The 14842-nt window shown below is 43.9% G+C and overlaps 1 protein-coding gene across 1 annotated transcript in view; it reads right to left on the bottom strand.

Moving 5' to 3' along the window:
* Window positions 1-14842, bottom strand: part of LOC105457039 (zinc finger protein rotund-like) — a 143481-nt gene that overhangs the window by 37738 nt on the left and 90901 nt on the right. Inside the window, exon 5 of the mRNA XM_011701455.1 lies at window positions 12614-12789. Within this exon, the coding sequence (XP_011699757.1) occupies window positions 12614-12789 (176 nt within the window). The remainder of the gene's footprint in view (window positions 1-12613; window positions 12790-14842) is intronic.

Genomic DNA, 14842 nt, shown 5'->3' with positions numbered 1-14842 from the left:
GACAAGGACGGAGAGGCAGAGAGCATGGGAACCTGACTTTCGGTCGGGGGCAGCATCCCTAGGAAACGCGCACCAAAAGAGCCTTTCGCTCCCTCTCTCCTCCCCTCCCTCCTCTCTCTTTCTCTTTCTCTTTCCCTCTTCCATCAAGCAGACATCCACGTATGGGCGAACGCTCTCATTGGGCTGTCCCCCGTGGGGAAAGAAAATGAGAAATAGAGAGATAGAAGAGAGGGCAGGGTGCGCGGCGCACCTAACGCACATCGCTGGCCGACGGACGCTGTGAGACGGACGTCGTCGAGTTTCCTGTCACGCTCAGGATCGAAGGAGAGGCTCATCGAACCGCGTGATACGATCTTAACAACGGCCGAGAGAGCGACTACTACGACGCTTCCGTCGGTTCGTTACGGATCTGCCACCGCTCCGACACGGTACTTTGCTCCCCGCGATACATTGACTTATGATTTATACTTTTGCACGGTAATGCGTGGAAAATTAAGGACGACGTTCTAAATACGGTGGTATAAAGTGGCCATTTAATATAGATGGCTCCATATAGACGGTTTCAGGGAAGCTTAGCTTCTGGCAATTTCAGAGATTGTAAATCATAAATTACGCGCTGTAAGTTTAATCGAAATTAAAGACCGGAAACTTTTGCCCGAGAATGAGACAATTTTCCACTTGAGGTATCGCTTAACGATTGAAGCTAGAATCAATAATATATAACATACATATTTGAATACACTCGGAGATTAGTATCCGAGAATGCTGATAACTTTGTGAGAAGTGCATATTAACTTTCCCTGAAGATAAGATCGCTGAATTAGCACACTATAGGAACGGTTTAGGTATGTGGAATAAAAACACATCCGTAGAAAGTAGTCAGATTACGCAGAAACTAGCAGCGACCGCAGAAATGCGTATGCTCGCACGACTTATCGATCTCGAATCGATGAGTATTGCGTGCGTTTTGAATAAATATCATCAAGAAGATTTACGCGACTGTGCCCGCGCACAATTTCTGCATGCCTGTCTCCTCTCGTCCTCCGCCCATTGTAACCGATATTTTGTATTCGGGAGAGACTAATTACTACTAGTTCCCGGTAATAATTAACATAAACTCGTGGTCGTAAACTTAAATGGGGCAGAGCAGCTCTCTAATTAATTCCGTAACATCCGGGCCTGCGGAAAGGAGCTTCATTAAGGACTGTTAAATTTCAGCGCTGAGAAGACTTTAAAATCAAACTGCAGAGAGAAGAAAATCGCGCGCTCGCATACGCGTATAGTTGACATGTCGACCTGATTGCAGTTGAGTAATGACTTTAAAGATGTTAATTCCCAGAGCGGCAAAGTCTCTCTCGAGGACTTTATGCCAGAAAGTTGACAATACAATAAATATAAATTTACAAAATATTAACACATCGAAATAGAATCATTATATTATAAATTATATTAATAATATGACAATTACGTAACTATGAAATGAACGAGATTAATTGGTGAGAATCGCAACGTGCGTGAATTGCAATAATAACGATGTTTTATTTTACGCGACGATTACGCGAGGAATTCGCTATAAAACGAAGTTAGATAAAGCCAGCACTTTCTCCAGCGCGGATATTAGCAGCATCACTGTTCTAAATGAACCTCCATTTTTGTCTTTTCGTTCGTTATTTGAGAAAGTGGGTCGCGTTCCGCCTTTTCGATCTTCCGTCACTTTTCCGGCGAATCGTTACCCCGAACTGCGGACTCGAGAACGGCCGCGATCACGGTCGCACCGATATCCTCATTTCGGTCCTTAAGGCTATCCAGTTCGTCAGAAACTCGTCCCGGCGCCGCGGGAACAGGAAGCGGGGGAAAAAGGAAGGAGACCGCGCGCTCACGTCGACGCGCACCCCGGTCCAGAACGGCGCGGAGCGATAAAGTACGGCGGATAATTAATTTTATAGCTACTCAATTTCCGAGGGAATCGGCTACCGGAGGCCGCGGGGCCCATTTTCGTTAGTCGCGCCAACAAAAAAGACGGATAAGGCAAGGCGCGGGACGGAGAGAGCGAGCTCGGAAGGAAGAGAGGAAACAAAAAAAAAACGAAATCCAGCGGAGATAGAGAATCAGCGAGAGGAGGACGCTGGGGGAGATGCTCTCCTGCGGGAGAGAAAGAGTGAGAAACGGACGGTGGCAAATGGGAAGAGAAGCATCGACAAGGAAGAGAGGTGGACAAGAGGCGAGAGGGCATATCGTTCGGGTAGGGGGAGAATATTCAGTCGATGATGAGGCCCAGCCACAGATTTACGACCGGCAGCCTCCGCGCGCGAGCACTACTTCGTTTCATCTTGTTTACTCTCTTTTCTTGCTGCCTCTTTCTTTATATATCCCTCTACCTTTCCCCTCTGTCCCTTCCTACCCCTCTGCCTCGTCGTTTCGTCTCGTCCCTCGCCGTAGGCTGCGCCGCCCTTTCCCCATTTCCTACGCAACGACTACTATTGAACCTAAGGTCGCTTGCTTTTTACCCATTCACTTGGTACGCCACACTCAACCAACAGATGAGCTGTTTGCGTGAAAAACTGCCACGCGACCGATACTTCACGCGAGACAATGACCTGCATTCTCGCCGCGCGTCCAACAGCAATCTATCCCATTACATGTTGACAAAAGAACACACTCGCATTTTAGATCGCGATATGCAACGAGGATATCGCAATCGTTCTTATGAATGCTTATTCATTTATCATTTGAGAATATCGTTAATATAATACAGAAATTATGTGTTGTAATTAAAAGTACCGTAATGATATTAAATTATATCATCTTTGAGGAAACGTTGCATGAGTAAATTAGAGTCACGCAGCACGAGATAGAAACGAACACGTATATCATTCAGGCAATCCTCATTTTTCAGGCAATAATTTTTTCTGTATTCTTATTATTATATATCTTATAAATGCAAATCGTTTTCGAGAAAATTTCATAATGCTCACATAATTTTTTAAAAGTCAAGGATAAGAATCACTTGAGATTTTTATTAAACATGGCGGAACCTGTTTAATAAGTAAAAAAAACGAAATGGCAATTTTTATACAAGTTTCTCCGTTTCATAATGTAGCTTCGATTGCGCGGAGAGACAAAGCGAGTAAGAGTGGAAAGAAGTACGGCCGACAAAAAATAATTTATCAGACAACCGTGCCGAGTGGTTCACACTTTCGTCACAGATCGCGCCAAGACGAAGTGACGAATAAAGGAACCACGAAAGAAGATAAAAAAAAGAGATGGTAAATCGAGTCAAATAGTTACGGTCCCTTAGTTATACGCAGGTCAGGAAAGGGAAGGAGGGAGAGAGAGAGAGAGAGAGAGAGAGAAAGAAGAGATCGAGAGGACGAGAGAGTCGGAAAGGGAGGGGAACGACCCCGGGGGCCCGAAAAAAAGGGGAGAACCGATATGGAGGCACTTTAATCGCCTTTCCAACGGTCACGTGATCACTCGGCTATAGGTAATTGCAAGTAAATTCGAATTGTCACGCATTATCACGGTGGCCTATGTGATATCCCGACACGGTGCCGCCGGTGACTCTCAATCTGGACTCTTAATGCGATTCTCCCAAAAAAAAAAAATCGGTACTATTCCTACCATCAATCTCCCTATGTCCAATGACGAAAGTTACAAAATGTAGGCTGTTATTCGCTTTTGCGACTCGTGCGCACGCAAACATCATGCTGCCAACGTTTTACATTGATTCGTTGTGATCCTATATTTAGAAATGTATTTGCATACGGCTGTTTTCATAGAGTGAATAGATGATTAATAGACACATCAATGGCGCCGAGTAAAATTTTATCAGTCGTCGTACCGTCGTCGCCAATGTAAAACGCCTTACAAGCTTAAAAAAAAACATGATTCATTTGTCTCGCTCCCGAAAAGCGTAGCTTACGAATTACGAATTCGTTCGTCCCTTTTAACGTTTGAAAAGATAAATAGAGCGTCACACGAATAAGGGCTCTCATGGATCACGAGATCGTACGGTTACGCAAAATTGCGATTACGCTGCAACGTGTGGCGTGAAGAGATTCGGACCCCTACCGTGATAAGACTGGGCGTCGTATGATTTTGCGACCTTGGAATTACGCAAACGGAATTACGATCATCCTCCCATCATCCCGAGAATCAAAGAATCTATCGCGCTTCTTAATCCCGGCTCATTCAGGGAAGAAAGAGCACGTCTGTCAAGACACGTCGACGGACGTATGGACGATGGACGTATACGGACGAACGGACGGACAGACGGTTACATAACTCCGACAGTAGAGACGAAGGGTCGAGGACTAGAGAGAGAGTATTGTGCTTCGCGCTGTACATAAGGGACGACGCTGAGGAGAGCGGGGAGGGAGGGAGGGTTTGGATTTGGAAATTTAGTACATAGACAGTAAATGGGGTATCATGTTCAGTCTAAGGCTTAAGGACTTTTGTTTGGCGTGGGAGGCTGTGCCGCGCGCTGCCCAACGTGTCTCCCCCTCTTCAATCGTTCCTCTCGCTTCTCCCTCCCTTCGCCACCCCTCTTCGCGATCCGGCCGAACTTTAGGCACAACCTGCTCCATTCATTCGGCGCTTCTCGTTTTCATTCGAATCGGTTTGTCCACTACGCGATATTCTTTGCGAATGCGCGCGCGGAAACGCGCGGAAACTCCTCCATTATTATTGTCAGCTGAAAAATACATCGCCTCGCGAAGAGGCGCGGCGAAACATACCTACGATGCGTTGCCTGCGAGCGACTTACAGAAGTATATCGCAAAGGAACATTTCTTTCGATCTATAGAGATACCTGAGAAAGCTGAACCAACAAGAAAGATTACTATAGATACCCGACCATCGGGGCTTCGATAATTACACGGCAGCACGTAATGCAATCTTATTTTTCAATTAACTTCAAATGAGCTTTGCTACGCGATGATAATTTTATTCGTTTCCTTTCGCTCTGATGGCCCAGATGCGTGATAACAAAATTCGAAGAGTCGTCGACGGATTCACGCGATGATAAGTCGCGTTCTTTTATTAAAGACAGGTCGCCTTTCGTTCCGTCGCGAGAAGATCAAGAATCCCGTAGTCGCGCGGCTCGCGCCGACACCGTGTATAGCGATACGCATCTTATCATATCGCATTATAATGAATAAGACGTCACGGTCGCCGGTGCCTTCGCGCGCGCGAACCACAGTCTCCTCAATTAAATCCGATTACCGGGCGAATAGATACGTAGGATAAGAACGCAATCGCGGCACAACTCGATCCGGTTACTTCATTACCGCTCGCAGCCGAACGCGACCTTGAGAAGACTCTCACGAATTTCGATCAGCGTTAGATCTAAGCCGATGTTTTTGAGACGGACGGACTTGGTTTCTTCGTCTTCTTCCGATTCCTACCCCGCCCCCCCCCCCCTCGTACCACTCAGTTTCTGGTCCATCTTGCTGTACTAGGCCGTGGAAGGGGACGCTGCCCACAAAGAGGCATAAAAAAAAATTGAGTGGAAAAAATGACGGGCCTCTCGCTACCGTGGTGCGTGATCAGGTGAGGCCCCCTTTACCGATGTGCACGCACACCGGCGCCGCTCTCTCAATAATGTCCGCGCGCGAGCGCGTTCGTACACCTTCCCGATCCCATGCGTGTGTCTTGAAAGGAGAGAGAGAGAGGGGGGGGGAGGGCAAAGACGATAGAGCTCGCGGCTACCGCGAGAACGAAGAATGGACCTTGCCCGACTCTACGTACGCCTTGCGAAATCATCTCTCGGATGAGATATGCCTCGCGCATCACGCGCGATATCACGCCTGTGACATTATTTTTCGAGGGAAGTTCGAGGGAGGGATTAGTATCTCCTCCCTCCCAACATTTGTATTTATATGTAAGAAACATTTAACATTTATTATAAGTCTCTTTTAATTCATACAGTTTTCTTCAAGCTTGACAATTTTTTAATACATATATATAGACTTCAACAAGTCTATATTATTATATAGACCGTCCAGTTTTTTTTTAATAGATATTATATAGACTCATAAATAACTCGCGAGTGTTTTTAGCTCTTCCTTTTTCAGCTACTGCCACATATAATCTTGGACGAAATGCTCATATTCTATCTAAGTCTATATTAAGTGTTCCCTTCTTTTTCTTCATCATATAGCCTGCACTGGAATACTAAGTGATTAAATATATGTATCAGATGTGTGTATTATCAGTAGATATGTACATATTCTCGTTACGTAATTTATATAACGAACAGAAATTTATATAACTGTTATTTAACTTGTCGTGTTCCAAGACAAAAGTGAGAATACTAAACAAGCAAATTAGCTAGACATCAATTTGAATCTTCTCAAAAATAAATTTATATCAGAATATTTCTCAATTTACATGTATGAGTAACGCTCCGCAAATTTTGAGTTCTGAAATGTGCGAATGAAAGCCCCGTGAAGCGGTGCTACTGCGCAGCGACCAAGTTCCAAGATCATCGAATCGATTCCTAGATCCACGAGCGATATTATTCCGCGAATAATTTCCGTAGCGCGGTTAACTAGATCCGTGTTGCGGTTTTCCGGCGTTCAAGAAGCGGACGGGGGATGGGGAACGACGTCACGAAGCTTGGCCTCAGATATCGATCGATGGCCGAAGTGGACGATGATGATGCCTGGCAGGAACCGAAGAGTACGAGGCAAATTGGAGGAAATATCGTGGACAAGGAGAGAGAGGAACTAGATGAGGAGAACCTGTACAGAAGTTGCGTGAACGCGACCTGACCAACGCAGGCAGCGACGAAGAGAATGAACGGGAGGACGGGGAGGTTGGGAGGGGAGGCGAGGGGGAGGGGAAGGGAAGGGAAGGGAAGAGGAAAGAAGAAGAAGGAAGATCGAGGAAGACCACGAGGACGGGTGTATCGGGAGGGACGCGGGAGGTGAGGAAAGAGCTACGCCGAGGCTGAGGCTCGAACCGCTGAGGTGAAACGAAATGTTAATGGAAGGAAGAGCGGTGGGCATCGATGGATGAAGAAGCAGAAAAGACATTGACGATGGAGGATGAAGCACGACGGAACAGCCATTCGTCGTGAGCGCGAATCGCCGCGCGCCACGACGCGAAGTTGTAACGTGTGAAAGGAAAAAGGAAAGACGGGAAAGACGAACGAAAACCGCTAATTTCGCCACCGTGATGGTTGTGAAATTGCTGACGGGAAGTCGATAAGCGGGAGATATACCTAGAGAAGCTAACTGACAAGTCAAACGAGAAATCGACCGAGCGAGCCGATAAGGGTGGCAAGCGAAATACGTTGCGCAACGTCGAGAAAAAATGCGGAATTAAGAAGCCAACGAAAGATGAAACGGCCAAGATGAAACGGAGTAATCCGATTCAACTGGTGAGAGGGAAGCGGAGCACCGGCGGGCGGCACGCACCTAGAGCGAAGAAAGATAGCGCCAGCCGGTGAGGCGGCTTAATGAAAGAAAGAAGGGAGAGAAACATGATGATAAAGGAAGAAGCTGCGGAGGACATTAGCGGCGGAGGAAGAGGGTTACCGAGAAGAACCGTCGCGCGGCAAGTCAACGTCGGACGGAGAAGGACGAAGTGTGCGCGCGAGCGCGGCCGAGATGGAAGGAACAGGAGCAAAGCAAGGGGGGTTACGCGGAGAGGGACGAGGCGAGATGAGGAGGAGGAGGAGAAGGATTGAGGCAGGATGCTGTGCCGTCACGGTACACTAGCCTCTGGACTTGAATCCCGAGCCCTCCGGCCACGGAGGTGCATAGCTTCATTCAGGAGGCGGTCATCTTTTTCGTTTTCCTTCTCTCTCTCTCTATCCCTCTCTCCTTCTCCTCCTCCCCCCTCCTCCACCCCATTCTATCGTTCTCTCTCTCTCTCTCTCTCTCTCTCTCTCTCTCTCTCTCTCTCTCTCTCTCTCTCTCTCTCTCTCTCTCTGCCCTCTTCATTTTCCTCTTATTTTCTCCCATAGCCGCGTGTCAGTACGCCGCGAGATCGTGTACGTATTCCCCCGATGGTGGAATGTTCGATAAGGAGAAACGGTAGCGGCGTCCTGGTGGCGGCCAGGACGACGTAAAGCGTCGCGGAGCGACGACGAGGTAGACACGTTAAGATTAAAGGACAGGATCGGTGAAGCGCGACAAGCGATCGCGATATCGCGAGCTTTGAGCGGTCCGTAACTCTGATTTCGAGTCGCGCGCGGCGCGCTGGGCTCGCAGAGACAAGAGTATGCTTCGGTTAAGTTAGAATTAAATCGCCCCCGAAGTTTCAAAAGCGATTCTCTGTCTCGTGAAAATCACGAGATCTCCGAAAATGAAACGCGTACGAGGAATGTCGAAAGTTTGATCCGATAGGAAGACCCCGGCATCGCGACGGAGCGACAACGAACTCGATTAATCGTAGAAGACATTAGTGAAACAAGCGTGACAGCACCGTTGCGCGAGATGAAGCATAATTCTACTTCCTGCCTTATTGGGGGCGTGGTGATTGCGGCAATTTATGAATTCCTGAATTTTTAACCTCCCACCCCAAATTAAGCCTGTCCTCCGCTGCTCCTCTCCGCCGAAGTTCCTCCGCCTTCCGTCCTCGCGTCGCATTCAATCAGTATTACAACTAATCGAGAATAAATTTACTGCCATCGCTTCCTCGTGTAGCGTGAACAATCGTGTGAAAAAATTTCTACCATGTGTCCGTAGTAGTAATTTAGAAGTAGAAATAGCTATGCTATAAATAGATTGATTTATGATCATAATTATTAATGCAAAAACTACGGTGTCTCTTATAATTTCATTTTTCTTCACAACAATTTTTCTTATTGTTTCTAAAATATTTTAATTTTTTCCAATACTTGCAGTTTTCTTCTTGTCCATCTCTCTTGCTCTCTCTTATCGATGGTCCTACTCCTCGAAAGGATATCCGATAAAGAGAAACGATTATAACGAGAAACTACCACTTTGTAACGTGCCGCGGAGGCCGATTAATCGTGGAGAATCTACCGGTACCGTTGCACGAAATCTGTGTAATTTGTAAACTTTTTTACCGTCCGCAAATGTATAATTTGATTCGGTTTAATCTCCGTCTGGAACGCGACGCAGCCGGGACCGTCAGCGAGTACTTATTACTGTGTAGGGGAAAGTGGAAATAAAACGTAACAATCTTTAGATCCGATCAGTTTTTGCAAAGTCAGAAATAAGAATCACTTCTTGTAAAATCGTGCAAATAAAGATCAATAATTTCAAAAAAATTTATCACTTCTCAAAATCTATCTACGTATCCGATACGTGTACTTTACGCAGTAAACTCAACTAAAGATTAGTGAAATATTTATCAAAATATCGCTCATTAAAAAACAATTCATTAGTTGTAGAGTGTGATAAGACAAATACAATAAATCATATTACTTAAGAATAAATGCTTTTAATAATATTTAAAAATATCTTAAAGTTATTTCATATACTATCATAATTGTAAAAGATAATATCAATGTATGCTCGATAAAATACAATTTTCTGCGGGTATTATTTTTCTATTAGTTAAATAACCAATCGGAATATTTTTGTTACACTTAACTGTACATGACGACTTAATAGATCATTTCGCGCGGCAATAAAAGACAATGTCGTAATTACATCCCGCATTATAATTATCCCCGTTTTATAATATTGAGCAGAACACAGTAACGACCAAAAGTGACGAGCGACCGGACACGCGAGTTATCATTTTATTAACCAGCATCGTCGTCTAGCGATAAGACCGTCGGGCGATTAAGAGCCGGTCCCGATTACTTATTGAAACGACGGTAGAAACGGCTTTAACGAAGCGGTTGTAATTTCTGCGTAGGGTTTAGATTTGTTCGTTTACTAATTTCGTGCTAATGAGCAACGTGCCGCGCTGATCGGTCCGCACCTTAACGATTATCCCTCTGCCGCTCCTTCCGCTCCTTCTGGGAACGCCTAACGGAATAAATCATGCACATACATATATGTACACACATACACACATATTGTATATACATACGCAAACAGCCGATCTAAAAAAAGAAAAAAAAATGTTCTTCATTGAGATATTTCAGGTAACGGACAGGCGGAGATTGCGGGATTTTCTCGACGCGCGATGTCTCTCGATCCGCGACAAATTAACCCCCGTCCGTGTCACATTGTATCTAACGTGGCAGATATACGTGCAATAACTGGTTTTAATCGCCGGGTTTCGTGTTTTGCCCCCGTTTTTTTCTCTTCTCCGCGACAACGGGACAGAGAAGCGCCGGTGCGCTTCGCCGGCCTCCGGTGTATGATAATCTGCCCTATTCTGTATAGGCGTTCGGTGAATATCGTTAAGTTTTAACGATCCGCCTTATGGAATGTCACGCGCCGCGTCCTTCGAGCCTCCTAGCTCTCACTCTCTGTCTCTCATTCTCCCTCCCTCTCCCGTACGTCTCGCGCCGTCTTTTTTCCACGGCGACGCGCCGCCGTTCGCCAGTAATTATCGCGGAAAGCGCGGAAAGCTGTAAACTTTAACGATTGTCTCTAAACGGCTCGTAAAGCACGCGTTAACGAATTTGCGAAACTGAAATCCATCATCGGAGACATAAATCGTCAACGTACGGGCTGGACGGGGGCACGGGAAATATCACGGCTTGACGGCAAGAAATTTTCTCGAGGTCAGGTCTCTCCGTCCTCGTGTAAACCCTCGTGGTGCGCAACCGAAATCTTAAAGCCGCAAAAGGATGCTGCATATTTGATGGTAGTTTCAAGATCTTTCCCGAACAGAAAATCTTCCCTCGAACTGACATTAATAATAAGATGATGTCCCGCACGTTGTAAGATAGAAGCGTCTTTGCGTTGGCGAAATCCTGATCAAATATGAAAACTAGAAAAATCTATGAGCACTGAAAATGATATCAATTTGTTACAATCTCTAATTATTTCAGTGAATTCCTCGATGTCTCAAAAATACTCTCAATCTTACAAAAAGAATTCCGTATTACGATCCATTCGTATTAAGTTCGTTGTGAATATTGCTCACGCTTATCAGATTTTATCATATTCTAAGAAATTCCTTTCATCTCTTTCATTGATAATTCAACTCATGCCGCCACGTCTTTAAATTATCAATTAATAATTTTTTATACTTTCCAAGTTTATATAAAGTAATTATCGTCAATAAAATTTAATGCATACTATATTACATCAAACTACATACAAAAGAGTACGATATTTACGATATTAATATAAACGGCGAAATGTATTTTGCTACGGACGACCACCTCATAATTTTTCCTACCACTCTATTGAAATAGTAAAAAAATAATATTATACCATATTTTCTACTGCAGAATAGGCACGAACTCTAACGGTAATTTTATTGGTTAGATTGTGTCGAAGAAATGTCTTGATATTTCCTGAGGAAAGGAACTAAAATTCTAAGGGTCGTTAAAAACGACAGAGCGTGTAAAAACGCTTGTAAATTTCCTAAAAAATGAAAAATCTAACCATTTCTATCTTTTAACCCTTAGTACGTACAATGATTTCCGGTCCGTACAAGATGATTTTACTTTACCACATACGAAAGGTTGTTCGTGTCTGGGTTAATTTACATTACTTTTATAAGTGTATAAAGTTATTAAGTAATTTTTAAATATACTGTAACATTTTTATAGAAAGTATTTGTAAAGCTGTGTATTTAATTGTATATAAATGTTTAACTACTTACAGCTGACACAAATGATCTAATTGTGTGTACTGAGAGTTAATCTATCGCTGTTAACTGTTACAAATGTCTATTTCCGCAACAAAAGAAGTAAAACATTTATAATAATATAAAAATTTGTTAGATCTTAAAAATGCAGATCGAATATTATAGTCGACCATAAACTTCGAAAGGTCGAGGAGTGTGAAAAGGAAGAAGAAAAAGGAGCATACCGTTAATAAGCCTTTGAAAATTTTTCACAAGAGGTTCTCGTGAAGAAGACTCTTGTGTGCTCGTTTCGTTAAACGGTCCATACGATGACGAATTTACAAAAAAAAGCAATCAATCCTTTCTTCTTTTCTTTAAATAGGGGAAAAACTAGAAACCACTGGTATTTAGGGTTTATATAGATAACGGTATCATCATTTTAAAAGAAGAAAAATATTTGCCAAAGGATTTTTTTAATAAATCTTCCCGGCTTTGTCAAAACGTGTCTAAACCACGACATTTACCTATGCTAAATAGCATATTTACTATTTGTGAAAATTAACACGCAGACGCGGAGACGTATTGTTGAACATGTTAACATTATAACACCATAAACCAGTTTGTTATTTATCAAGGGACACTTTAGAGGAGAGAGCGAAGAACCGAGGTTCCGAGGAAAAAATCTTAAAAAAGGGAGACTCTGGCGCCACAACTTTACAATAAATTTCATTTACGGAAACATGGGACAACATGTACCTTTCGTTCTGCTACGTTTAAATATGTAACGCTTATTACGACGGACGGGTTGAAGAATTGGTAGACGAATTACACGCGATTTACGCATTAACACGGTGATACACGAGGTAGAAGATAGAGATTTATAAAAATATGCCTAAAGATGAATACACAATGTCGATGTAGAACTGGTTGAACTTACCTGCGGGCACATTTTGCATTGGTACTTCCTCGGCGGATGCGAATGAGGTCCACCAAGATGGGAATTCAGATGCGACGGATGGGAGGGTTTCACGGTGAGTGGCTGAGGAACCACCAAAAGACTGGCGGGCGGACTTCCGCTGCTCGAGCCACCGGCGCCTCGATACTGCTCATCGCCTGCAATCATTAACAGATTCGAGAACTAAATCGGGATCTCTTGCCTTGAGTGACGATTGATCGTCGAGGACAGAGAGACATGGCGAGCGATATCGTAAACACCGCAGCGCGTACATTTTAATTACTCTCGATTATTTCCATCCCACGACCTACTTCGATTATAAAGCGCGCTCCCCGGCTGGAAAGTGACACAGTAACCGCAGCAATCATTGGCATTTCCTAAGCACGTAATTGAACACTGATTATAGATCAAGCGTACGATATATGTGTTATTGATGCGTTTTACGAGCGAGAGACTGTCCGATGAGATATTTTTTTGCATCTCGCTGCAATTTATTCCGAGTTTAAAATACGTCGCAAGGTGTCAATACGTTATTGTTCGTCATGCAGTAATATCTGGTTATTAATAGAATATATATACGTATAATCGAGATGTATACGTAATATGTAGAGTCCAATGAGCACCGTTTAGAATCCTGTATGCGAATAAGAAGAACTTATCCGTCAGATTAACTTCGACGAGTTATTGTGACTCGCGAGTTATCGCAATTTATCAGCGAGTCCTGTAAGGCTTCGGGCGTACCTACGCTTCTCGCGCTTTACGTTTTTCTCGCTTGCGTTTGTCGCGATAAATGGTATACGCACAGATCAGCCGCACGCATACAATTATCTACGTACACACACAGGCGGCGCGCGGCGATACCGAGAAAGAGGCACATGGACGGTCGAGCGGTCGACCGATTGACGCAACACACCGGCGGCGTGCAAGGGGCAAGGATCCTGCGGGTTGCAAGGACGAGCGATCCTGCGTTACGAGTGTGCCTGTCATTATGACGAGTTCTCAATATCGATCGACGCGCATAAACGCCGAGTGGCGCTCGGCCGACAGGTTGAGAGTTGGCTATATCATCTCGCGCGCGCGGTTGTGCCCGCGCGTTCACGGTATTCCGCTACTACTTTGCGCTCTTACGCATCGACACTTAAACGCATCACGTTCCTTATGCATGCAAGCCTGCAAAAATATATACCGTCATCCTTTCGGCGCGAGAGCATTCGCGATCACTGAACGCGCTATCTCGCGCGTTTGAATCTATCGGGAGATAACTCGCCCGATAGAGGCGAACGATAAATATCTTAGACACTCGGGCGATTTATTTACTCCTCTCGAAATGTTGCTTCTGGAACGAGTTGTCAATTGCAGAAACTCTCAGACAGGAGGAAAGAAACTATTCTACACCGCACTTTATTCTACGTTAATAACTTCCGAGATACTTTCGCAATTACTTCTGCACTGTCAGATTTTAAAAAAACGTATTAAAAATTGAAATATCTTGCTTCAAAGTTTACCTTTGTATTTTAGATGACTAATTAATAAATTGCCGATTTATAATTTTATGTAATACAATGAACATTCAAAAAATCAAAATACGCACATAAAATATATATTAATATACATACACACACATATATATATATATATATATATATGTACACAGCATATGAAATTATAAACAGAAATCTGACATGAATTATAAATCGTCTAAAGTGGGATTAAATGTATCGCCGAGGCGTTATTAGCCACAATTAGGACATTTAATTGACGTATGATATGAAAATATGATTGCTAGCTGTTCCGCTTACCTCAACGATTAATATCGAATTACAAGATTAATACCGACCACGATACGAAATCCTTTCTTTTTACGAGAGAGCATCCTTTCCCGCCTTCAAGAAAGTTGGCATACTAACGGCAAAAACGACCGGAAGCGTTACCGGCATTAAACGGAGGAAGTTATAATAAATTATTTGATCCGTTTCCTGCCAATAATAGAAAAGTTATCGCTCGACCTTGTAGAACGAGTAAATGCCTCAAACGCGGAGTGTCCCGCTCGCTCGGACACTCATTTAAGTTTAGTTTTACGGCTCGACCGTGCAACAAGAGAGACGTCCGCATTATAATTTTTAAATTCCGGTTTGTGCATGTCGTAATCCGGATGAAATATTTCTGTCTCACTTTTATGAAGCGTTGCGAAATTCTCAAAAAGGGGGGGGG

Source organism: Wasmannia auropunctata, unplaced genomic scaffold (genome assembly GCF_000956235.1).
Source record: "Wasmannia auropunctata unplaced genomic scaffold, wasmannia.A_1.0 LD335400.1, whole genome shotgun sequence".
Classification (NCBI taxonomy): domain Eukaryota; kingdom Metazoa; phylum Arthropoda; class Insecta; order Hymenoptera; family Formicidae; genus Wasmannia; species Wasmannia auropunctata.
The sequence above is the reverse complement of the archived record's forward strand: the minus strand, read 5'-3'. Positions and strand labels throughout refer to the sequence as shown.